Source organism: Strix aluco, chromosome 11 (assembly GCF_031877795.1).
Source record: "Strix aluco isolate bStrAlu1 chromosome 11, bStrAlu1.hap1, whole genome shotgun sequence".
NCBI lineage: Eukaryota > Metazoa > Chordata > Aves > Strigiformes > Strigidae > Strix > Strix aluco.
In genome coordinates this window covers 8,147,607-8,173,541 of record NC_133941.1, presented here as the reverse complement: position 1 = coordinate 8,173,541, position 25,935 = coordinate 8,147,607, and the positions used below count along the sequence as shown (strand labels likewise).

Genomic DNA, 25,935 nt, shown 5'->3' with positions numbered 1-25,935 from the left:
TGTGGGCACATTTTAGTGGTGGGATGATACAAGGTATGGTGCTGTGATAGGTTTGGATGCTATAAAAGAAAGGTACACCTTATGTTTAATCTGAAGGGGGACATTGTTTCCTAGAACAACTTTGTTTCTTATCTGGTCTGGCTTGTGCTGAATTCAGTGTTTCATATAAACATGGAGGTGATCGCTTGTTCAAAAGGTTATGATGGCTGTTGCTCCTCAAAGAGTCCTTGGTGGTATGTTCTTACAGTTCTGATTTAATAGTACTGCCATGCAACATTTGGGGCAAAACTATAAATTTGGCCAAAAAAGGGAGGGGACATTTTAAAGTTAAATTCTAGCTACTGGCTTTCCATGTGAGGCTTTTGTTGAGGCTCTGCTATGCAAACCTATAGCATGGACAAATAAGAATAAAGGTAGAGTTAATAGTAAATAATTGCTAAATTGCATATACTGCCACAGATACGCTCTTGTAGAGAATGAATATCTTCTCTGAGGGTCTGAGCTTGTGTTTCCGATGCAAAGTATTGAATCTCCGAGCCTGAGCCTGGGCCTGTCTTGAACACAGATTTGGAATAAGCCCTTGTTTAATAATAGTAAATATTTGGGAAATGCCCTATGTAATGCCCACGGGTAGTGTGCAGTTTAGCACTGTGTCTGCCTGCACTGCCTTGTGCTCCAGGCAAGCTGTGGCCGTCAGACAGGAGCTAGTGCTGCCCCAGGGCAGCAGTGGGTCTCTGTCCCTGGGGGTCCTTGGCACAGAGGGTTGGTGTCCCCCTTTGGCCATAACCAGCCTCAGCTCTGTTCCAGACCAAGTGAAATCACATTAGGGCACCTCAGGGCACCTTTTGGTTTTGCCCATTGGCAGAGTGGTAGCTCATTCCCTGGAGTCACGGTCAGACATTCAACATCCCCGCATGGTCGCCTGTTCTCCATAAAATAACAAAATTTCTCATGGTCTCTCACAGACTCATTCTAATTCACTACAGGCTGGTTGTTATTTTTTTTGGCAACTGTTAGTGCTGTGCTTTGAGAAGATGAGGCAACAAACCACCATCCAGGGATGAAAATGTTCAGGTGTTTGGAAATATTTTACCAAGGTCATGTAAATAACATGAGCTGGGAAAGTAAAATACCAAGTTAGCAGGGATGTAACTAGTGCTGGGTGTTTTGGTGTTTTGCCTGTGATTGTGCTAGAAATGATATCTGGGAGTAGAAAGTCCCTGCTGTAGCCACTGACTTGCCTCTTTATAAATGAGCGGTGCAAATAGGTGTTGTGTGTCCTCTGTGCTGGGGGTGCTGCTCAAGGTAAGTAAAAAAAAAAAAAAAAAAGTGCATCTATATTGGCAGGAGGGATGGCAGGTGAGGCGTAGTGTTGTTCGTTGGCAAGTGACACAGAAACTCGGGCTTCAAGGGTGAAATTTGGAACATGTTTTGACTCTGAATGGGGCAAAGGTTTGCCAAAAGTCAGCCCAGACCCCCAGGACCAGCTCAGTTGCTCTCAGTGTCATCTCCAGCCCCCTGCCAGCAAAATGTCACTGTCAACGTTCATATGTGGAGCTGTTCCCTGCCCCAAACATGGGGTTTTGGATGATCTTTTAAAAATGGTTTAAAACAGTAGAAATGGTTTAGACATCTGTCAGCCAATTATTTAACCCTTCTTGATGCAAACCAAGATGTACACATCTGACTCACGTGTACTTTTCCCTGCAGGACTGCTTTGGACGTGCCAGTGTGGGGCGTCAGTGCCACCCTGCCCCAGGCTAAAATTTTCTCTCCTTAATTTCTGACATGACCAAAGTACCTTCCATGCTCCCCCTTTCTCCCTTACACATTTTAATATTTTCTTTTCCCTGTAGTAAGGAATGTGGATGATGACAGAGGTGGTTTCCTACTGCATAGGGAGGACCCAGTGTAGCCGCTCTCAGACTTCTCTGAAAATGGAAGCCAGAAAAAATTTTTAATAAAATCACTATGTTCTTTTTTGGGGCCAAATTAGAGGCATCCAGGTCCCACTGAAACAGGAAACGCAGCTCTGCTTGCTACTCTTAGAGCTGAAGGAAACAGCCAGCCCTCCACGCAGTGAGATGTGGTGATTTGGTGAAGGCAGGGGCAAGGGGCTCCCCGCTGCTCCATCCCGTCCCCATGTCAGCCACCACTGCGCCTGCTGCTTCGCACGGGGGTTTGACTTTGCAGCTCCCTGTCAAGTGACTTGGGCAAATACTTCAAAAGTCAGATGTCCTTACTCTATTTAAGCAACAAACTTAATCTGATATATTTATATCTGTAAGTTTGGAGGTGTGGTGAGGTTTTTTTTTTTCCCAAGATGATCCCTGGTGTTTTTCCCACAGGGTGTCTCTCTATGATTGCTCTCGTTACTTAGTGGTTGTTATTGTTAAGATCCCATCATCTGACCCTTTATAATCCCTATATTGCATTACACTGCATTGATGGACATGCTTGGTGTATGCTACTGTTGGTCAATTTTAGACTGCCCCATCAAGCCTATGAGTTTCTTAAAAGTGATGCGAGGTTATGTTACACAGACACATTCTCCGACTCATTCCAGTTAATGCCTTGGCACTTGGAAATGCCATGGATTGGCAATAAAGAAATAAATGTGTGGGTTTTAGAAGCAAAAAAATGAAAGCCAACGTTATAGAAATTGCTCTCAAGCATTTGGCATCAGCATGTGTCCCATCAATTACCTTAAAAATAGAACACATTTTAGGCACTTAAAGCATGGTTTGATGGCCTGCTTTGCATCAAATTGTGACACAGGGGCTGGCCTCTCTCAATATTGGAGTTAAAAACTTGTCAATTCTTTTGCTTTCAAGAGAGATGGGTCAGAAGTTTTGAAGGAAATGCACGAGTGAGAAAAATCAATGAAGTGAAACAGTCCTACACAAGAACCTCTCAGGCTTCATGCAAGAGTTCATCCATACACGAGTACCTGCCTTAGAAACAGTAAGCAGTAAGTATGAATTGTTCATTACCAGGGGCAGACCTGTTCTTCTATCAGTTTGCTCCTAAACTGCTTTTATTTAACACTTGTTAGGTACCTCCTTAGTGTGAATTTTGAGCTGCTACCCATAGGGATGGCATTGCGATAGCTGCAGGTACCTCTTGTCTTCCGCTTATGCTCTGAGCGTAGCTGCTGGCACAGCTCTCAGCTGTTTGGAAACAGCACCTCATGCAGCAGCTTATTAGTCTGGAGATTCCTGAGCAAGTGTCAAACTGGCATGAAAATAGCCAATGCTACTGATGGAAGTGGCTTTCCTGTCTTAATGAAGGTTGGTTGAGGAATCAGTGATTATTTTGGAAAGCTCTGAGGGGAATACCTGCAAATGTTATTGGGAAGAAGATGGGAGTTTTGCCTTGGAAAAGACTTCTAGATTTGGCTGTGTCTCCCCAGCCTGGAGGGTGTCATTTGCCTGAACGTGCCGTTTCCAGTGAACCAAAACACTAAGCAACATGTTAGTAAAGGAAGTGAATCCTGAACTCAGGGTAATTTATGCAGTAGAGACCTAAAGTAGGCAAAATGTGATACCCACCTTGGAAATCTGTGGGATTAGCACCCATGTCACTAGGAGAGGTGTCACCAGGCAGCCCTTCGCTCTGCATCTGACGAAGAAGGCATCGCTCTCAGAAGTATAGTGTTTCCTAATCGTGGTATTGACAAGTGATATATGTCTCTACTTAGAAGAAAACTTGCTTTTCAAATACCCAATATTGTTCTCAGTATCCCTGTTTTTGTTCTCAAGAGCGCTTCATGGGTTTGACCCTACTTAACTTAGATTTGACAAGACCATGGCCCGAAGATGGTCTGGCTGAAGATCATGGAAATACAAGAAGATGGCCAGGGGCTTTATTTACAGTCAAGAAATTAGCAAGAGATAAGTAACCATGGAATAGACAGCTTCTGTGGCCCAACAGCATCGTTTGGGAGAATAACATACCAGCTACCGAAGAGCATTGATTTATTTGACAACATCAGGAAACCATTTATGGACTCTATGGACAGCAATCTCTGGGGGTTAAAACTGCTAGACCAGATAGATTGATGTGTGGGTCTGCTGTTGTGCTTGCTACTGCATGATATAAAATAAGGATGTCCCCTGAAATACCAAAGGAGCAAATGGAGCCATTAGGTTCTTGGCTTGGGTTTTTGTTATTTTTTCCTTTACCACTTATTTCATTCTTAAATTTTTGCCCTCTTCACCACTGTGTAACAGCATTAATTAAATGAGGAGCTTTGGGTAACGGCTTTTTAATAGAGGTTAACAGGGCTTTGAACACTGTGCTTCTTGTTACAAAACACAGCAAAGAGAGACAGACCATCGTCATGAAGAGACTATTTTGTTGCTGGCAGTCTCTAGCAGAGTGTGGTTGAGACTGTGACGAGAAATATGGCTTAAAAATTGGTGGGGCTTGGTTTCACAGCCTCTAGTCTGGGGTTTCTTTCCTACAAAAGATGCAGTTGCGAGGTGAGGATTTGATTTGATACCCCCTGCAAAGAATATTTGAAATTATGAGATAAAATCTTCCTATCCAATGAACAGTCCAAACTGTGGTGTACTGAAATCGCACTGTAGTGGAAAAATTACCTGCCCGTGCTAGTCTCCTTTTACAAAGCAGCCATGAGTGCAGTGGTGTTGGAGACACGGCTTTCTGGTTTGCTATGTAAATTTAGAAACCTATAAAATATTCTGAACAAAGAAGGTGCTTCTTAGCTGGCATGGACACTCAATGAAAAAAAGGATTTCGGGCAATACTCTATAGTTACATCGCTTCTGTGAACACTAGCAAAGTAAATCTTTGTAGTTCCTTAATAATTCTGTAAAAAAAATGGTAGAGAGTAGGAAAAGGATGAACCTGAGATGAACTGTCAGCCAAGATCTGTCGACAGTGTAAATAACGTCCATGATAGAGGCAGGCCAGTCAAGAAACGGGGTGCTGCCATTGCCCCTGGGCAGCCTGGAGGGGAGCAGGGTATGGATGTGCTGTGGGAAATGCTCCCTATGGGACCGCTCAGGCTGGTTCAAAGGGCTGGTGCCTGACCCCGCATGAACCCCGTCCTCAAGCACAAGGTGTGTGTTGTACTGACTGCCTTTTTCCATCTTGGATGATTCTACCTTAGCCAGGGTCTGGAATCTGGGAGAGCTCATCCATTGCACAATGGCTGCAGTCACACCAAAACCACCTGCAATATTCAGTCAGGGTTTAGACCTGGCTAAAGGCAGTGAAGACCCCGCAGCCCCCAGTCCTTTTGAGATATCCGAGATGTTCCTTGTGCTGATTCTTCTCACAGTGTAGAATTTCACCCCCACACCTCACAGGTACCATTAATGTCACTCCACCCACCTACAGCAATTCATGCCTGGGGTGAAGCACTGAAAGGCGTAGTGCCCCAGGAATCCTCTAGAAAATGTCCGTCTCCTGCCTTACTCAGTGGGGGACACACCAGCTGCACTGAAATGTCAGAAGGGTTTGCACAGCTGACAGGTTGCTGAAAATGGAGCATGGCAGCATCACCATAAATTCTCTTTATCCAGCCAAGTGCAGCTTAATATAGACTAAGCTGCGCGGTCTGTCTCCCGCACTGAGACCGAGAGCTGCCACAGCTCATGACCAAAACATGAAGTTGTCAATTTACTGCTAGTGAGGGAAAAAAAAAAAATCTTTTAAAATTTGTCTTTCAGTTTAAAAAGTACTAGAGGAAGGAAAGAAGAACAAACATGTCTGAACTCAGCCAAAACTCTGATGGAGAAGTGTGTCCTGAGGACATTGATGAAGATGAAATCTTGGCAAACCTGTCACCCGAGGAGCTAAAGGAGCTGCAGTGTGAGATGGAAGTCATGGCCCCAGACCCTGAAGTCCCAACTGGGATGATACAGAAGGATCAGACAGAGAAACCTCCCACGGGAAGCTTTGACCACAGGTCTCTGGTTGACTACCTGTACTGGCAGAAAGCATCCAGACGCATGCTCGAGGATGAGAGAGTTCCCGTCACCCTCTTGCCCTCTGAGGTAACAAGCAAAAAATCACAAATATTTATTATGCATCTGCTGTGGGATCTGTTTTATAGTTTTAATACCTTCACCTGCCTCTGCTTCCATCCCTTACATAAGGTATGGTACAAACAAGTTTAAATTCATCCTAAAAGCCTCAGCAATGTCAGGATCCTGCTTGGACTGACGTCAGGGTTAGTAAAATTTTAATTGCTATTCCTAAATATTTACTTAATCTTTTTAATATAAGAAAATTCTAATTCTGTTTCAGTAAAGCAAATCACTGAGAAATTGTCATAAAATCAGTTTGGAGGATGTAACTTAAATTTGTTTGACTTTGTATATGGAATAACACGCTTTTCCACGGAAGACTACATTAATCATATGTATTAAACTAATTAATTGACAGAATTTAATGTCATACTGGATGAAACCCCAAAACACTGAATTTTAACAATGTGAAACATACGCTAACGAGCAAGCATGCTAACTTCATGAACTAGTCCAATCCTTTTTAATAAAATACTTTAAATTTATTCTAATATCCCTACAACTTTGAAATAAAGTTAAGGTCATACTTAAATATTTTTCCCAGGGCAAGTTTCATGGGCTGTTTCTGGAGATGAGGGGAAATCTGTGCTTTTTTCCCCTCTTGCAACACTGTTACCTTCAAAGAAACAAATTATTTTTTTTAATATTTCTGAGGTTAAATCTGGAACTTGAGTGTAGAGCTGCCCGCTGTATTTACAACTGGTCGAGTGATCTCGGTACTAAACCTAAACTAAACTGTGGTAGTGAATGCCACAGCAAATAGGAACCACAGCCCTGAGGGCAGAAGTGACTGTGACCACTTTGTCTGACTTTCAGTGAAGCACAAGCCATGACGCTGCCCTGCCTGAACTAGTGCAAATCTTTTAGGAAAATATCTTGATCTTTATTAATTTCTCAGTGATGGGGGATCCACTTGCAAAAAGAGGCTTGAAAAAAAGAATCTCAGCTAGGAGGATCTCTGGAGATGGTGGAAGTTTGCACTTATTTTGATGCTAGAAGCCCCACTGTCTTGCAAGATCTGTGTGCAGAGTCCAGTTTCCTATCTCTAGACTCAAAATAAAACTGAGCTAATATTTTGCTTTATTTTCAGTGACGTGCTTCCTCAGCTGTGATGCTTTGGCAGGTAGCAGAGCAGGCAGCCTTGTTGTCTGTTGTGCTGGATGATTCCGCTGTTGTTACGATGTGCCCCCTCTTCACTCCTCCTTGGGCTGAGCAAACAGTCAGTGGTTAACACTGTTTTCCAGTGGTTTGTGGCATATGAAATAAACTTCCTCTCTTGTCAAGAAAATGATAAAAATTACACAAAACCCAAAAAGAGACTTTGTATCAGAGACTCTTAAGGCCCAGAAGGGTTCAAGAACCACCTTAACATAGCACTAAATATGTACAGGATTTAACAGGCAACAATGAGAAAGTGGTTTGCAGCCTCTTTAAGAGCAATCGTTCCTGTGTTCTCAAGCAAGCCAGCACAGCCCTGACTTATAGGCAATGACACTTTTAAGGATTATTCTATGTATGGGCATAGAGGTATCTAAATCCGGCTGCTACGTGTTTGAGCAGAAAGTTAATGTAACAAAGCTGTGTTCAATTATTTCAGCTGTGAGGTTTTGTCTTCCTCAGAGAAGTGCTGTGGCGGAGACAGAAGGAAAGGCCAGCGGCAGCGGCGAGGTGGCCGGTGGGAGGGTGCCAGGAGCGGAGGGAAAAGAGAGACGCTACAAAAATGAGCACTTGTCCAACTCAAGAACACAATTTGGGGAGACAAAGAAAGATGGAAGTGATGAGGAGGAGGATGAGGGAGATGAAGAAGAAGAGGAAGATGATAATGATGAAGAGGAGGAAGAGGAAGATGAGGAAGAGGATGAAGAGGAAGATGAGACTGAATTAGAAACAAAGGAGACTTACACCAGTGAGAACCATCGCAGTGATCAGATAAGTAAGAAGTCAGGTACAGAATCAGGAGAAATCACAGAAAAAACAAATGAAAACGAGAAGAAAATATCAAAATTAAACATCCCCAAGAAACTAGCGCTGGATACCAGCTTCCTGAAGCTAAGTGCCAGGCCTTCAGGAAATCAAACCAACTTAGAAGAGAGTTTGGAGAAAGTCCGAAAAAACAACCCAAATGTGAAAGAGCTCAACCTGAACAACATAGAAAACATCCCCAAAGAAATGCTGATAGACTTTGTCAATGCCATGAAAAAGAATAAGAATGTAAAAACATTCAGTTTGGCCAACGTGGGGGCTGACGACAACGTGGCGTTTGCGCTCGCCAACATGCTGCGGGAGAACCGGAGCATCACCACATTGAACATTGATTCCAATTTCATCTCTGGCAAAGGGGTCGTTGCTATCATGAGATGCCTGCAGTACAACGAGACGGTGACAGAGCTCCGCTTTCACAACCAGCGGAGCATGCTGGGCCACCAGGCAGAAATGGAGATCGCCAGGCTGCTGAAAGCCAACACCACCCTCCTTAAAATGGGGTACCACTTCGAACTGCCGGGGCCCAGGATGGTGGTGACCAACCTGCTCAGTAGAAACCTGGATAAGCAGAGGCAAAAGAGGCAAGAGGAACAAAGGCAGCAGCAAATGAAAGAGCAGAGGGAGTTGATAGCGATGCTGGAAAATGGACTTGGGTTGCCTCCTGGGATGTGGGAAATGCTGGGGGGACCGCTGCCTGAGCCAAGGATGCACGAACCCCCACAAGCTCCAAAACCACCCATCCCCACGACCATGTCTCTGAGCAAAAGGCAGGAGAGCACAAGGCAGCCGGCCCCCGAGCAGCCATGCAGAGAGAAACCCGTCAGCTTCAGAGTGGTCAAGTTGAAGAAGACTCAGCGCAAACCCACCGTGTCAAAGTACGTGGAACCCGCTGAGAAAACCAACCTCAAAGATGTCATCAAAACGCTTAAACCTGTTCCCAGGAGAAGGCCGCCTCCTCTCGTTGAAATAACCCCGAGAGATCAGCTCCTGAATGACATTCGTCAGAGTAACGTCGCTTATCTTAAACCGGTAAGTGCTTAGTGATGGCTGCGAGGGGAGGGAATCGTGTTCACCCCACGCGCTCCGGAGCTGCCGTTTGACACGTCGGCCATTTGGTGGGGCTTGCAAACGCACCCACGTCCTGGGTATCCTCGTCTTTTTGCATCACGCTGCCATTCCTGGGATGTGGGTGACTGTTTCCCCTGGCAGCGCTACAGTCCGGCTTGCACAGAAAAATGACAGCAAGCTCCAAGGCTGCAGCCTGTCGCATCCATATGGTTTAAAGAAAGGAAATTCACTCAGGAGGCAAACAAACCCACAGAAACTCAGCGTTAGCATGCTAGTAATAGCGTATTAGTTGTGATAGGCAAATGCTATTATAAGATGTTTGCGTCAGGAGAGCAACAGGTATTATTTTTCACATTAGTCTGTCCTCGGTCCCCCATAAAAACCATGTTTCTCATTTTGGGAGCCCTGTTTTTCTTTAGCTCTAACTTTACACAAGAAAGCACCACTGCTTGGCCCATGTAATAAAGGGTAAATTGAAACACTGGCAGCAAAATAGGTCACCCACAGTCACTTAAGGAGCTGCACAGAGGTGGGAACTGGGGTTCCAGTGATGCACTGGCTGCACTCCCCTGCCTCCGCCTGCCCCCATGGGGGGTGCCCAGGCCCCTGGGCTGGCCAGGGTGTGTAACCACACTCCTTCAGTGCTGCCGGGCCAAGGCTTTGGGAAATGAGAAGGGTCTGTGGTACAGTCGTGTCCGGGACTGCCTTCGGTTGGTCTGATTTAAGTGAAATTAGCCCAGGGCAGTGGTGGAGTCCCCATCCCTGGAGGGGTTTGAGAGTCGCATTGACATCGCGCTGAGGGATATGGTGTAGTTGGGAACTGTCAGTATTAGTTAATGGTTGGACTGGATGATCTTCAAAGTGAAAAGCTTTAGTGTGAGGGAGAATGTAATATGCTTCTTAAGAGTTATTTTCTGTAACTGATACTGCAAAAACCCTTGCTACAGTATTTTTCCATGTGTTTGAGCCTTACATTTTGAATTGTAACAACAGAACAACTAAAAGATGCTTTTTCTTCGTTGCCTCAACACATAATGCATTTTTACAGTTGCCTGAAAACATTTCAGATAACATAGTTGGTCCTCTAAAATACTGTTTGGTGACAAAAGGTACAAATTGTGTTCGTTTTTTTAAAATTTTTTTTATTTTTACTATCATCAGGTTTAAAAAATTGTCAATAAGCTGATGAAAAGTAGGGAGGATCGGGGCCAAATTCACGTGAGGCACATATATCCACACTGAAATCTAGCCTAGATGCACAGCCTGCAGACTTGCTCCTGCCTGCCCCACCTGGTAGCAAGGAGTGCATTATTTTAGTGACCCTCTGCTGCTTAATCTTTTTCGTCTCTATTTAAATGAGCTGCAAAATTCTAGTGCTAATAGGAAAAAGGAAATTAGATCCACTATCAGTGAAGATGGAGCAGGGTTATAGAAAGTAAGTAGTGATACTACAGGATTTTTTTATGTTCATTTTCAAGTAATCTTTGCCACTGAAAGTGCTCAGTGGTCACAACTCAAGTGCAAATGTAAGCTCAACATCATCATAGCTTTGAGAATCCAAATCCCAAACTGTAATAGCTGCCACTTGGTGATGCTCTTACTTGGGTACCAAATTCATGGGCCACTTCTCAAAATGCTAGCTGCCAGATGTAACCTTTTGTTTTCCTGAAATGTTATATTTCTTTGCATTGTACTGTTATTCAAGAAATACTGAAAGCCGACTGATCTGTTTAGTGATGTTGATGCATCTGTTTGTGTTGCTAAGGCTAGGGGAAGAGGATAGAAAATACTCTGCAATTAAAAATGGTCAAGTAGTATTTTGTAATTCATATTTTGTTTTATATTGACGTTTTTATATAGTGGGCCATATTTTGCATTCATTTATACTGACACAGAAAAAAATTTTCCCTCAGTAATTCCAGACAGAGTAGTTTGTCCCGAAATTTTGGCAGGGGCAGGTCCTGCAGTGACTCTGGTCCAGGTTTAACATGAATGTTCTGCCCCCAGACCAAGTCTGGGGCTGTTGGTTTCTGCTGACCAGTCTGACCTGGCTACAGCCAGAGCCTCTCCTCGGCATTTTTGGCCTTTCTAGATCTCAGTCTGTTTTGCATTTCAGTGCCATGTCTAAGATAACAAGACCTGCTCTCGCAAAGGTTACAGTTTATCTGTACAGACCGAGGTGGTGCTTGTGATGGCAGGTTGGTCTGTCACGGCCACGGGATCTGCTGCTTCCCCTCCTCTCAGGAAGGTGGAGGATGATGGTGCTGGTGCTCTGTCAGTCACAGCCTTCACTTTGCACAGCAATGGTTAAGAAATCTGGGTGCTGCTGGGTGCCAGCAAGTAATAGTGAACCCCAGCCATTCCCCCCAAAATCCTTGGGAGTTTTTTTATATATGAGGGCTGTGGTGCTTGGGGTGGAGGGATCAATTCATGGTCCATCCTAAATGGGCCAGATAACAATTGCTACCACAGACCATGGAAAGATGAAGCATTGGATGCATGTTTTGGGGTTGTTTTTTGCTTGGTGCTTTTTGGGGGGTTGGGGTTTGTTTTTTTTTTTGGTCCTCTGTCACCAGGCTACATGGCTTGGATTTGGGGTATTAGGGTGTTATTCTCACCTGCCTGCATGATCTTGGCAACTCCTGATTTGCCTCAATATCCTCAGCTTCATCTCTAAAGTGGGATTTTACTGCTTGAGCCAAGCTGGGTGTTCGATCCATGGTGGGACTCATTGCTTGCAAATTGATTTACTGGGCATTAAGCATCGCAAACAGCAAGTGGGGAATTACAAACAAAAGAAATTCCCAACCAGAGCTCCTTGGAGCTCCCAGCTGTTATATTTTTGATCTTTTCACAGTTTCTGAAGGTTTGTATTAAACTGGCTTGGGAAAAAAGACTGAGAAATTTCTTCCTCCTAATACTTACTGTCCTTGTCCAGGTGCCATTGCCAAAGCAGCTGGAGTGAGAGACCAGACTGACCCAAAGAAAACAACTTGGAATAAAGACTATTCAAGTTTTGCTTACAACAGTTTCAGCAGATGTTTTCTGCAGAACCCAGGTGGTATATACGACTCTTTGGGAACAAAACTTGCAATACACACTTTTATGTGTGGTGAAAACGTCTGGCATGGGAAAAGTCAGTACTAAGTGTTTCCATCAGGTATCAAACAATCCCGGTGCCATCTGTCTGCCAAGTGGATTTGAGGCTCCAGTGTGTTGTGGGAGTATTTTCTCAGAGGCATCAATAACCTTGTCTTTCTAGTTTGTCAGCAAACTATTTTGCTTCCACGTTGTCCTTCTGCTGCCAGATTCTCCAGGAACATGCTGTGCTTTATCTTATCTTTCTTTTCACACACATGTTCCTCTATTATTCTCTTGTCCATAAGAAATGTATGTATACAGCTTCATTTTTTAGGCTAAGGAAACAGAAATGAAATAAAGCTCTCTCCATAAGATGTGTGCAGCACTTCCATGGCTAACAAGACACTCACAGAACAGAACAACTGCTCCGGTACATCAAACACCTTGGCTTGATGGTTTCAAGCTACTTCTATTTCAGAACATAGTCTAGTTGATATTGTGCCTGATCAGCATATAAAAGATGATCCATGCTCTGCTTTGAGAGCTGTAATCTTCATTCCCTATGGCTAGCCTCTGTCCATCATGTATTCCTTAATTACAGCCACCTTGGAGCACACTGAAATGCCGTTCTAGGTCTCTCTGCACACTATTCTTGTGGCAGGAGGATGAGCCTCACCCCTCTCTTTGCCAGTGGTTTAAGAATGTCACCATTCCTCCTAGTTTGGGGTGTGAATAGCATTTCTCACCCCTAGTAGGGCTGGATATGATGGGGTTAAACCTGCGTATACACAACTTAGTTTTTCCTCAATATTTTTGTAAAATTTTTTCTCCTCCCCCTTTTTAATCACCTTAAGATTTTTTTGCTGCAATCCTTTTTCTGTAAAGCAGCTACAGGCAAGTCAGACTCCTGTGGAATATATCCACAAGAGACCAGTTATTTTTTGTGCTTTGTTTTGGGGGTTTTTTTTGTGTTGTGGTTTGGTTTTTTTTTTAAGAAAGCCCTCAAAGCTGTAAGGCATATGGAAAGAACAAAGCCTTTCCCTTTGCTAACACTCAGCTCCCCTGCCTTCCTGTGGCTGATACATTTGCTCAAAAGGCACAGCTTTGCAGCTCCTGGCAGGATTTCCTTCAGGTGAGTCTCTCCTTGCTCCAGCAGAAAGACAAGAACTCTTAGCAGCTTTCCCCTGGTAGCTAAATCCCAGTCCCAGGGAATCACTGGTTCCAGTTTTCATTTATCCTTGTCCTTTCTGCATCTATCACCTGGTCTCTTTCCCATCTCCATCTTCCAAACTTGTAAAGCTTCTTCTCAGCTGCTCTTGCCTGCAGCTGAAACACTGCAGACTTGGGAAACCTGGTTGATGTATTGCAGAAGACACAGCAAGTAGTTTTTAAGTATCATGTAAGGGGGAGGGAAGAGCTATTTCTGCATGGCAGAGACATAAAAAAAGGAAGTAATGTTTTCATTACACTTGTTTCATACAACCCTCTCCTTTTGTAAAGGCTAAAAGTAGGAAAGAGAAGGAACTTAGTACTTCTAACCAAGTGCTCACATGGGGCACAGCAGCAAATGACAAGTGCAAAGAGCAACTGCCCCAGAAAGCTCTTGGTGCATGCTGCTCTCCCTACAGGCTTCAAGGCCAGGCTAGGGCAGCTCAGACTTCAGCAGCTGGGACAGGGAATTACAAAGGAAAATATAATATAGTACTTTACCATCTCAAGCTACCATGTGCAATTTACTGCTCCACCCAGGAGCAGCCAAAGCAGCAGTGCTGCTGCAGCTGACAGGTAGTACCTGGGTCTGTCCGGCAGGACCTCTGGAGCCCTGCTCTGACCCCTTATCCCACTGAGCAGCCTCCCCACTGATCGCAGGAGATGGCACCATTAGTTTGACTGCAGCAGAGCTGACTTCCTAGTACTGCTCAAGGCACAGCTTCCAGTAAACCCAGAAGCAGAAATCTCTCTCAGGTAATTAAAAGAAATGTAAAATCCCAGTTAAGTAAGGTAAGAGTTATATAAGAGACTGAACCAGCATGAACAAATGCCTTAAGTACTTTCCCCCTCTAAAGATGCAAGAGCAAGGCAGTAACACTCCTGCAGCTCAGAGGTCCCTCGTGCCTCAACCAAGTTAATACAGAGCATTCAAAGCCAGCAGCTTAATCACAAGCATGGGCTTGGGACACGAGCTGCAGGGTGGCAGATCTCCCACCACCACTCTACAGAGTTCCACCAACCAGAGAAAGAGAAACAAACTCAAATTTTCAGCCACTTTTCCCAACCTGAAACAAATGCACTCAGTAATCACCATTAGAGTTTATTTTTCTTCATAACTGTGCAGTTTTTAAAATTCTACAGTAATGATGAAGTCATAGGCTACTATGTTCTTTAAGTGTGGAAATAGTTTTCAAAAAACAAAGACCATGCGCTACAAGTGAGGAACAGGCCATTGACTCTTCAGCTGGAATATACAGACATTTTCAATAAATACTGATCACCTTAACAATTAAATGGAATGACATGTTTAGATTTCTACACAGTTCACTATGAAAACAGCATGGTAAGTTACATAAAAGCTTCAACTTTAAGGATCCTTGCTTTTTTGTTAAATTAATTACTTTGTTAGAAAAGAGAAATGCAAGAATACTTGAAATGGAGTGTCACCTGGACAACTTTTTTCCCCTCTGTTATTGGTAAGCTCCTGTTTTCAAGATAATTCCATCACAGCTGGCAGTTAAGTTAAAATATATAAAAGAATCTCCCTCACCACTTTCAAGAGTTGTTACAGGCAAGTATTTTCATGAATTTGGAATGGGTTTTCAAAAACTGTATCTTGACAATTATTGCTTTTACTTGTAAACCTGAAATCCAGTTTATTCCTTTGAAGAGCATTAGAAGTACAGTCAGTGAGATGCATGTTTTACTTATGTCTTTGCATTCTGGTTAAGAAGAAAGAAAAAGATGACCCACGCTCAAGAATGCACATACACCTCCATCGACAAAACAGCCTATACAGACTAAAGCAGAACATGTAAGTCCTAAAGTAGCAGTATTTAAAAACATCAATAGGGTAGAAACCTAGCTCATCCAATGTATCTGAAAACTTTTTTTCCTCCCATGCTTGGCCATAGTTTAGCTGGTATGCAAGGAAGTTTGGTTCTCCTGCAGAGAGGAGCAGCTTCTATAGATCAAGATTTCAGAGAAACCAAAGGTGCATTTTACTGGAACTGACAAAGGCACAGTGCCAAATATATTCTTCACACTTAGATCTATTTAGACTGTTTCCCAGCTGCTAAAGGAGGAATGTGAGGTGAGGACAGGAACCCATATGCGTTACAAGTATTGCAGAGTTTTACCACTTGCCTGTTAAGCTAGCACTGTGGTCTCAATACAGACCACTCTAGTGAGGGGTTTGGGGGATGCAGGAGATACCTACTTTTGATACATTCCAGCTCACCTTGAACATCGCCAGCCTGAAGGTGCTACCCAGCATAAGCTGGCTAAACTGCCATCTTGTAGAACTGACATGAAAGGGGTGTTACTCTTAACAGACGAATTTGCTACAAGACAGTTTGAGAGACTGCATTCCATAGGTTTCCACCTCTTCCTCCTCTATACCCCAGAAGACGAGACAAGCAACCATGTTTAAGTTAGTATGTATTTGTGTAAACACCAGAACATTTTGCTATACAATAGAAAAAAAGTTGCTGCTCTTATGTTCTTAGAGGAGCCCTGAAGACCCTGGAATACCTGTATCCTGCAACTATTAATCTGTACCACGTGCATTTCCTGTTTTGTACACAAACTGAAAGCAAGCTTGAACAATAGTAAATAGCAACTACACTCCTGCAACAGGTGAAAATGCCATGTTGCAGCTGCCTACTCCTTCACTTTAGATATGTAGTCAGCCAGTTTGTTGATACTATCCTCTTGCTGTTCTAGAGCATCCAGTATGATGCCCATTGGGGTCTTCTTCAAGCCTATTCCTTCCATCTTGTTCTCCAGCTTGTTCTTTATGTTCCGGAGCCTCAGAGAAGCATGGACAAACATCACTGCGTGGATGGAAACAAATTTATTAATTGTTAATGCCCAAGGAACTCATAGTTCTTGTGGCATTCATCTTAAAACACACTCTAACACCATGACATGACTGGAAGAAGATGAAGTCTCAGTGACTGCTTAAGTAACTGCAGGTACCCATTTAAAATAATAACACTAAAGATAGCTTGTGCTGTTTTGTGTCCCCTCCTCCACCATTTTCTTCTGGGCTCATTTAAACAGAGATAGTAAAGGCAACAGCCAGTTTAGACTCTGCAGACTTGTTTGAGAAAGCTCAAGTCACACACCCCTAGTGCCCCAGAGAAGAGGAAAAGTACTTACGGAGGAGAGGAAGCGTGATCCCAAACATGAACACCATGACATCTCCCAGATAGGAGATCAAGAAGTAGCTAGACAGCATGATGACCACTACAAATGTGGTTGGGTACTGCTTCTTCAGCCTGCGGAGGATATCCTTGTTGTGTGATACCCACACAAATCCCATGAACACCAGCACCACCACAGTACCACCAATAAGCATATTCAGGGGACTCAGAAATCTGGAGAGAAGAGGGGAAAAAAAAAAGAAGAAAGTGGCCTGTTTCAGAGCCTTCATGACTTGTGTCCATGCAGCAAACATCTAGCTCACTGGTACCTTGTTACTAAGGAGGTAAGGCATTACGAAGTCAGTTGTTGCTGTCAAAACCTTTACCAACCTCTGATTTTTAGGTAGAAGATAAAGCAACAAGTGCAACTGAACAAGCAACCCTTAGCAGTGAATTTAGATAATCTTTGTCTTTACATTCTCTTCCTGAGCATAGCTCAGGATAATGAGAGTTTCTGCAGCATGTCATCAACAGAAGCACTTACCACCAGGACCCCTCCTACCTGTGCAATCAACATATTCATTTGATATCAGACCTAGAGTTAGCTAATCCTGAGAGCAGATGGAGCCAACAAGCAGTTGTCCAAGGGATTGATCTTTTCCCTATATGACCAAAACCAGGCTCAGCCTAGGCCTTCAGATGAACTAGTTTTTCATATTATCCTGTCTAGGTTTGCAAAATAGGAAAGGTAGGGGAACACTGAGTAAAGGAAATACTTCACTATTTCTTATTTCTGAATAAACCTCTTATTGGTTTATACTCAAACAAAGTAATTTTATGAACCTGCAGAAGGAGCTTGCCACCATCAGCACAACAGATGGAAGCCTAGTCCCAGGCGAGCATGCCTGAGAGGCAGTAGGAACTGGAGTATGGGGTAAAGGTCTTGCAGGAAGAGCCAGGCCTGGCAAGAGCGTCGGTGCTGAGGTTTGTGTTCTATTATTGTTATTGGAGTTACCAAGCAAACCAAGCCATCGAGTGGATCAGCTTTGGACTATAAACAGCAAGTCCCTTTTTTGGACCAGGGCAAGAACATCACCTGCTCAAACCACTTTCCCAACTATTTAGAGCTTGTTCGGAGTCAAGCTTTCAGCACTTTGCTTGGCTTGTTTCTGTACTCACACAAAGTCCAGGCTCTATTATATTACACTTATATAGTAATAAGTTACGTGATTTCATGTGCCTTCTGATTTACTTGTATGTGCACTGATCTAATTACACAGCAGCTGAGGGCTCTGAGCTGTTACAACTACAACAGCAGCACAGCACTGCCCTGATAAAGCCAGACGTAGTCAAGATTTCCTCCTGTAGCCTTTGCAGTCAGTCTTACTGTTCCAAAGCTAACAGGCAAAATGACTCACCACTCCACCCCACTGCTGAGGAGGATGCTATGGTTTGTGGTCTGTGCTTCATATCCGGCACAGGCAGAAGAAATCTGTTGCTGGACTGGTATGCCAACACTCTACCTGCAGTGCCAGAGAGCATTTTCATAGAGAAGGAAGAACCCCCAAGCGTTATTTCAGAGCAGAGACTGGCTCTTAATTCTTTAAGACAGTTGTGCCAACAGGAGACAGGACAACTGGATGGAAAGAGATTAAAATTCAGACTAGTTCCCCACCTGCTTCTGCTACTCATGCTGAAAAGCCAACAGGGCTTTTTGGAAGTGGTGATAGGGCAGACTCGCTTGTTGCATCTGAGTCACTCCCTGTAGCCAGCCAGATTATATTTAGCTCTGAATTGTCAATCTAAAGTTTCCAGGCTGGAAAAAGTGAACAGCATTGCTCTGAAGAAATCAGTTTCATCTGTGCTCCTTTGCAGCAGGAGAACACGGGTGGTGACTCATGACTGGACCACACTAGTGCCTGGCTTATATATGTAGTACTGGACACGTGAAATTCTTAAACTAGAAGTCACCTCCACATCACTGCCATCTTGGAGCAGAAATAGCCAAACTTACTCAGACAACTCACAGCAACCAATCTTCCCCCCCCCCCAAAATCTATGGACAAGATAATTCTGGAAGCAACAGAGGGCTAGGCAGAGCACCACTCTAGATTTTCCTTGTCTCTAGTAAATGCTCTTAAAGCTTTCTCTTCCCTACTCTTCCCTCTACTCTCATTACAACTTCAGAAACTGGTGGTGAACAGCAATCCCTCCATATTTCTAAGGAAGAGACCAAAGACTTCACTGCTCTACAGTTCTTTCTGGTATTACACAGGTTCTGTATAACTGACTGGCTGTAAGGAATATGAAGGAAAAATAGAATGCATTCAAAAGATCCCACTTTCCTGAGGAAAGTTATTTGAATTACATGTTTTCTGAAGTGGGCTGCATTCCAATGCATACAAGGAAACAGTGAACATAAGTATCAAATGAAGTCATTCAGAGCCACATGAAAACAGATGGGGATAGCAGTTGTCACTAAAAACTGGTATTCAAATTATCAGCCATGTGTCCACAGACTTCGATACTGTTGATTACAGTACTAGATAGGGTGTCATATGCCAAGCTCCCCTTTATTGCTTGACTTGCCCACGGCATAATTCACAGCACTATCTAAGATTCTCCTAGAAATTCGTACACAGAAACTTCTTTTCCAGCAATGGCATTTTTCAGGAAGGCAGACCTCCATTACCCAGTTTCGCTTAGATCTGCTGGCACACGGCGCTCTAACACAATAGCTAAAGACTAAAAAGGAAAAAACATGGACACATTGTTTTAGAACACCAGTGTCTGGGGAGAAAGAGAGCTGGATAACAGCCCTAGAAGTCACCTTATAGTTGAACCACCAACATTGATATTGGCCTTATTTATGTAGAGATCAGAACACTATGCCAAATTCATGCTCAGGCAAGAAGGCTGGAAGTCTTTCAAAGCTGCAGAGACAAGGTAGGTGACCAACCATTAAGTATGTTACAAGATACTTTCTAAATATAATTCCTTTTAGTAGGACTTTATGAGACCTCTCAAATACCTAAAAATGTAATGCACAGAACTATTAGCATGGCAATGGTGTGGTAACTTGAGTTTACACTACTCAGATGACTTAGGGGGGGGAAAAAAAAAAACCTCTTTTGGAGTTGGAGAAGAAAACCACCAACTTTCACAACCCTGAAAAGAGTCAGGATGGCAGGACTAAACAGCCTTTGGGGGTACTAACAGCCCAGAGCACCCTAGCTGGATGATCTCCTGCATTGCTCTCTGTGGCGGACAAGGTACAGCCCTGGTAGGATGCTGTGATCTCCAGTACAGCTGTGACCAACTGACAAGGAAAAGCTGTCCCCTAAATTCAGTACAGCAGTGTTGCAGGGCAACTTGCAGTTGAACTCCTGCTGCCTTTCAGAGACGAGGTCTGCTTCAGCATCTGCTTCAATACAAAGTAAAGAGATGGGAAAAATAAATAAAATAAACACCCTGCCTGGCTGCAGGGACACAGGCACTGTCCTCTGAGAAGTAGCAATGTGGGACACTTTGTTGCAGTAGTATCAGAAGACAGCAGAGATGCTAGCAGCTGGGGGTGCAGTTGTGTGGGAAGGAGTGCTAGCGGCCATCTCTGGCCAGCAAAAACAGATTGAGGTTTTTTTTTTTTTTACTGGATTCATATTTCTAGAATCTGCTCTACAAGCATTACAAGACAGATTAGATTTTCCACATAGGTGCAGGAAAGCCCGAAGAGCTCTGCTCAGTGACACTCCACATCACCTCTTTTGTCATGTTATTTTTTATCTGCACACTTGTGCACAGCCTTATAGCAGGAGAGGTGAGCGGTTACTTGGAGTTACTTCCCCTATAGTGTAGGGAAAAAAGAGCTAGGCACATGCATCCTCTGTGCAAGCCTCCAGCAGCATGTGCCCAGAAATAGGACAGGCCACATAAAAAGCAAAAGCAAGCTAGCTCCATCTTTAAATCCTCTCCATTTTAGATGACTGTCTCAGGGTGATTATTCAGCAGTTGCTGTCACATCTGTTTCTTCTGAATGTGACCAAACAAGTCTGAACAAAGGCACTGAGTAGAAGACTTCCAGTCATTAAGAACAACATCTTTTTACTCAGAGCAGCTCAGTTAGGCCATTACATCAAATAAGCATAAAAATTCCCTTTAGAAAACCTTTTGCTCCACCATGTTCCAAGCAGTGGGCAGGTTAAGAGCACTTAAATATTTCCTTCTTAATTCATATTAAGTTAAATAACTTTAAAGACAAAGTTCTGCCTCCTCTCTCCCCATACTTCTAGCTTTAATGAGGTTATATAGCTGTAACTAGAGGTAGCACATAAGACTGTATATGGCATGTTCTCCAGGTGACAGCCCTCAGCAATGCTTCTTTACTTACTGTTGCTCACTTACATTGCTTTGAGAACAGGGGACAGATTCCTTTCTGCAGAAGTGCCAGACCTTTATGAAGTTATGTACTAATGTTATTACACAATATGTGTTTTAAAGCGATGTCCTTTGCTCATTCATCCTTAATCTTTCATTAGAGAAACTAAGCATTTTGCTGCTCTGGAGTCTTCGTTTTGGCAAGGGAATCACTACAAGCATGTCAGCTAAGGTAGTGATCTAGGGGAGAAAAAAAGAACCAAAAAAAGACACATTTATTGATTGCAGATGGACAGTAGATGTTTTAGAGAAGAAGTGGCAAAGGAAAGACATCAAACCTCAGGCTGCAGGGAAGACATTATGCCAGAAGAGATTGAAGACACTCTTGGATGCAGCACTCTGAAATCCAGTACACCTTTTAATACTGTCAGATTTAGAAACTAATTTTTAGCAAGTACATGGCAACAAAAGCCTAGAAGAAATTACATCAATTTAAGTAGTTAGGGTTGAACTGCAAGACAGAGAAGCCTTATTGGAGTAGGTGAAAGCACAGACAAATTCCACTTATTAACCAGACTGATTGTTTGAGGGCGAGTTGCAAGCTGTTGCAGAAGGCACTAATTTTAATAGATATTGGTACAGCACTCACAATGACAGGGCCCTGGCTCAGGGTAAGAACAGGGCAGTCCAATTCCTATACAACTGGGAGAAAGGGCACAATTTGATTTAGTAAAGATCTTAGATTTTTATTAGCAGTCTACTGCAACAGAGCTGTAAGGGGGAAAAAAAAAAAAACAACAAACCATCACCCTAGTCCAGATTCATTCTTAAAGGAATTGGCAGGGCGGGGAAGGTGGAAGAGACAAGGCTGCTACCACCAGCCTGTATTAGTAGAGCGGCACTAATTCAGTAGTTTTAGGTTCTTTTTCATAGATTTATTATTTCCTACTTAGTCCCGTAGGCTGAAAGTAAAATTTACATGATTGCAAAGCACATGATATCATTTACATGCAACAGGCCAACAGAGGGAGAAAGGTAGGGAAACGATGCATTACAATTCCACTGCGCTCATGGTAAGGTTATTCCATACCTTGCAGAGATGGTAAAAGGTCAGAGAGGTCAACTTTGTTGTACAAGAGGCAGTAAATTGAAGCTGTGGCAATAAGCACTGTACTTCCAATAACAAAACTCTAGGCTACAGTTTCCATGTTAGCCCAGCACCACCACAGTTACCAAGTATTAAAATAGCTGAAAATATCATCTCTGCATTACGAGTCTGTCTATATAATTAGGTGGTTTAAGAACAGGTAGAGTTGGTCATGGCCTAAGTTTAGTTTTGATCACAGGAAGACCACTACATTAACCGTTTCAATAATCCTGCCCTTAGGCCTGTGTATAGCCCTGGAGTTCCTAAAAAGCCATGACTCATCATTTATCACTCAGGGATTCCTGCCCATTACAGAATGAAGTGCAAGGCAACAACTTAGTCACCAATTTAAATTTATGGAGAGAACTTTCTTTACCTTTCTCCCAAAGCTACAGTCTGGCCAAATGAAATTTTTTTTTAATACAAGAAATGGATTTCTTTCTAGTGTTATCCTGTTTCCTTTAGAGTTCTTCTCCTATTCTCTTTTATTTCAGTGTTAGAAGAATCAGATTCGTCAGATACCAAAGGCTCTAAGACACACAATAAAAAAATATTTGAGATCAAGATCCTACTCCAGGTGTTCCTCATCCATAAGTTCAACTCAAAGGCTTACCACTGAATATTAAGGTAACAGAACTGCAGTTCCGATATTAATCTCCATCTCCTGTGGCTCTCTTCCTTCTCCACCTCCCACCCCAGCAAAACAGTGGAAAAGATGTGGGAGATATATCACCCTTGATCTGAAGAAAAGAGATCAGAGTTCAAAAGGAGAAATTTCAGAGACTGAGTAAAAGCTGCTGCCATCCCAGTTTTCCAACCGGAGATATCAAAACTATTTATATCCCCCCCCCCCCCCCCCCCCCGCTTCTTGGAAAGAAGAGCTGTCCCCCTGCTTTCCAGGGCCACTGTGATTTACCTACTCATTGAGAGTTGGCTACAACATCACACTGCTAAACACACGATGGTTGAGACCAAGATGGTATAAGAACAGCAAGACCACGGAAGTCTCATTTTACCAGTTGAGTAATATATTGAGCTGACTGCAACATATCCACACCGAAATTAAGAAGAAAGCCTACACCACACCTTTAACCATCATACGCATCAAGAAGAAAAAGCAGGGTCCTCAGCCCCTCGTCTCAGAGGGAGCAGGTCAAAGCTTCCTGCAACCCCGACACTCTTCACCAACTTAGATGCTGTGTCAAGAGCTTCAGAAGCCCTAACAAGATGCTGACTGCTTAAAAAAAAAAAAAAAAAAAAAAGGATTTAGGGGAAGAATTTTAAGCCTCTGCAACATCCAAGATAAGATGCACTTCAGCCAAAACCACTCTGGCCTAGTGGCTGGGCAATTCTCCAATTTAAGCATTTGCGCATTGTTCGTTGTGAAGAGTGGAGTATTCCAGTTTCCATATTAAAAGCTTAATCATCAGCCTCTGCTGTGTGTCTTGCTTAAGAGCTTTCTGACCAAAGATCCTGGACTAATACTTGAAGAAGAGTCACACAGGCTTTGACTCAAAAGATGATTATAAGGTTATTTACCAATTCTCTTCAGGAAAGCTGGGCCTGACAGACCATCATACCTGCAGATGGTCCTGCCTCAAAGGTCTCAATCCCACACACCAAAATGAAATGAATGGGTACCTTACTTACTTTATATTAAAGGTATTTCAGTACAAGCTAGCTCAGAAGTAGGAAAGGCATGCTCTGTCCTGCACAGAAGCTTAGAACTGTAACAGAGAGCAGAATTATTTTTTTTTTTTTTTAATTCAAAGTGAAGCTTATCTCAGCCTGAGCAGTCACACCGGACAGATTTAGTGAGGAAGCACAGATCACTGCTCAGGATGCTGCTCAGTTTTTCAGAGCAGTGCCATCCAGCACATAAACCCATCGCTGCGTTCTGCCAGGCGCGCGGTGCTGGGGGCCTGGAGGCCTCTCCCTGGGCCACGGGGCCTGCCGAGCAGCCCACGGAAGAGAGAATAAACGGGGGTCCTCAGCTCTGTTAGACCCCCACCAAGAAGTAAATAAATTTTAAACCTTACTCCTAACCTAACAAGCTCTGCGTCCACAAGGCCTGTAACCAAGCCTTAATTTTTTTAAGCCACGCGAGGTAAATCAAGAGGTTTAAGGAGAGGCAGGGGAAGGGAAAGGCAGCGTCCCTGCACCCGCGACATCCCACCCGCCGCCGGGCCGGGCCCCTTCCCGTAGCACCGAGCCGAGGCGCAGCACCGCCCGCCCGGGGACGGGGCCACCCCCGGACCCCCCCCGGAGGGAGAGCGAGGCCCGCGCACTGACCCCACGATGGAGACGACGGCGGCGGCCACCATCAGGTAGTTGGTCTGGTAGTAGAGCAGGTTGCTGACCACCCGGTTGTTCCATTTCGAGATGTCTTTGAAGTCGGGCCGGGCAAAGCGGTCCGAGCCGGGGAAGAAATCGTCCCAGGCCCGCAGCGGAGCCACCTGCACGTCCATGGCTGCCGCCACCCCCGCCCCGCCGCCGCCGCGCAGGCCTAAGAGCGCCGCGGCACCGCCCCGGGGCGGCCCCGGCCCCGCCACCGCCCGGGCCCGGCCCCGCCGCCGCCCCGGGCCCGGGCGGTGAAGGGCTGGTGGAGCAGCGGGGGAACGATGCCCTCCCCACGCCCAGGAGAGGCAGCTGGCAGGGCCGTAGCGCTGCTGCTGCTGCTGCTGCTGCTGCTGCTGCTGCTGTCGGCGGTCGCTGCGTGGTCGTTGTTTCTTCAGCGAAAGATGACGTTGCCTTTAATATTCACGCGGCGAATCCAGTTCGCATCCTCTGGGCAACAGGGAGTTGGGCGCCGAGTGTGGAGGTGGCCACGAAGCCCCGGCCAAGGAGGCACCAGGGGTGTGTAGAGTCATCCCAGGGAGACCCTGCTAGTGGGGTGATGGCACCCCAAACCCTCTCGCTTCGGAGGGGATGGCTGGTGCCAGTAGCCCCTGTGCTCTCTCACTGCTTTCACGCTTCGTCCCCTGTGGCTGTGTCACCGAAATTGGGAATAAACCTCTTTAACACCAATGTAGCATTAAGAAGCAGACATTGCTTTATTTGACACTGGGTGTACGGGGGATCATTCCTCCTAACATGCACACCCTAAAACAAAAGTTCATCATTTATGTACCTTATAGACATGAATAATCATATATTTTCCAAGAAGTCTTTGCCTTTCTACCTATCTACTACATTTGCATAATGCTGGTGTTGCAAAACTACACTACACATGTGCGGGGTCTCTGATGGTCATTTGGGGAGTTAGCCCCCTACTCCCTTTTCCCTTTTATGGTCACAAGTCTTGAGTCTTTTGAGGACAATTTCTTCTTCTTGGATATTTCCCAACTTTGTTGTCCAGCCAAGCTTTCTTTCTTATCTGCCTTCTCTGAGCAATTCTGCCAGGATGTATCTATTCTTAAAGTTAGGGTATCTTCTCTGCACACTTTAATCACTCATCGGCCTTGATAAATACAAAGTTAAACATTGTTTGGTAAAAGAATTTCTCAACAGCTGGAGCACACGCTGCCCATGAGTGTAAGGACAAGAGATAATGGCCTCAAGTTGCGCCTGGGAAGGTTTAGACTAGATATTAGGAAGCATTTCTTTACAGAACGGGTTGTTAGGCATTGGAATGGGCTGCCCAGGGCAGTGGTGGAGTCCCCATCCCTGGAGATGTTCAAGAGGTGGGTCGACATAGCGCTGAGGGATCTGGTGTGGTTGAGATCTGTCAGTGCTAGGTTAACGGTTGGACTGGATGATCTTCAAGGTCCCTTCCAACCTAGATGATTCTGTGATTCTGTGTATCGCACAACGCCCTGGGCCTGCTGCACCTCCATGCCAGGCAACAAAGCCCTACCCAAAACAG

The 25,935-nt window shown here is 44.3% G+C and overlaps 2 protein-coding genes across 2 annotated transcripts; one reads left to right on the top strand and one right to left on the bottom strand.

The window, feature by feature from the left end:
- Positions 1-5,627: 5,627 nt before the first annotated feature.
- Positions 5,628-12,565, top strand: LMOD3 (leiomodin 3). The gene is made up of 3 exons (XM_074835968.1): positions 5,628-6,026; positions 7,680-9,071; positions 12,049-12,565. The coding sequence occupies exons 1-3, from the start codon at positions 5,736-5,738 to the stop codon at positions 12,073-12,075; spliced, it is 1,710 nt and encodes a 569-aa protein (XP_074692069.1). The 5' UTR covers positions 5,628-5,735; the 3' UTR covers positions 12,076-12,565.
- A 1,924-nt stretch (positions 12,566-14,489) lies between these two features.
- ARL6IP5 (ARF like GTPase 6 interacting protein 5) lies at positions 14,490-24,580 on the bottom strand. The gene is made up of 3 exons (XM_074835970.1): positions 24,363-24,580; positions 16,566-16,783; positions 14,490-16,237 (listed from the first exon to the last, which is right to left on the bottom strand). Exons 1-3 carry the CDS (start codon positions 24,536-24,538, stop codon positions 16,065-16,067), a joined length of 567 nt encoding a protein of 188 aa, XP_074692071.1. The 5' UTR covers positions 24,539-24,580; the 3' UTR covers positions 14,490-16,064.
- Between the last annotated feature and the right edge of the window lie 1,355 nt (positions 24,581-25,935).

What these genes read in the sequence shown, in the direction of transcription:
- LMOD3 (XM_074835968.1), top strand. Translation starts at nt 5,736, where the DNA reads ATGTCTGAACTCAGCCAAAACTCTGATGGAGAAGTGTGTCCTGAGGAC. An exon ending in TCACCCTCTTGCCCTCTGAG is followed by an intron (nt 6,027 to 7,679) that starts GTAACAAGCAAA and finishes TGTCTTCCTCAG; the next exon opens with AGAAGTGCTGTGGCGGAGAC. An exon ending in ACGTCGCTTATCTTAAACCG is followed by an intron (nt 9,072 to 12,048) that starts GTAAGTGCTTAG and finishes GTCCTTGTCCAG; the next exon opens with GTGCCATTGCCAAAGCAGCT.
- ARL6IP5 (XM_074835970.1), bottom strand. Translation starts at nt 24,538, where the DNA reads ATGGACGTGCAGGTGGCTCCGCTGCGGGCCTGGGACGATTTCTTCCCC. An exon ending in GCCGTCGTCTCCATCGTGGG is followed by an intron (nt 16,784 to 24,362) that starts GTCAGTGCGCGG and finishes TCTTCTCTCCAG; the next exon opens with ATTTCTGAGTCCCCTGAATA. An exon ending in GATCACGCTTCCTCTCCTCC is followed by an intron (nt 16,238 to 16,565) that starts GTAAGTACTTTT and finishes CCATCCACGCAG; the next exon opens with TGATGTTTGTCCATGCTTCT.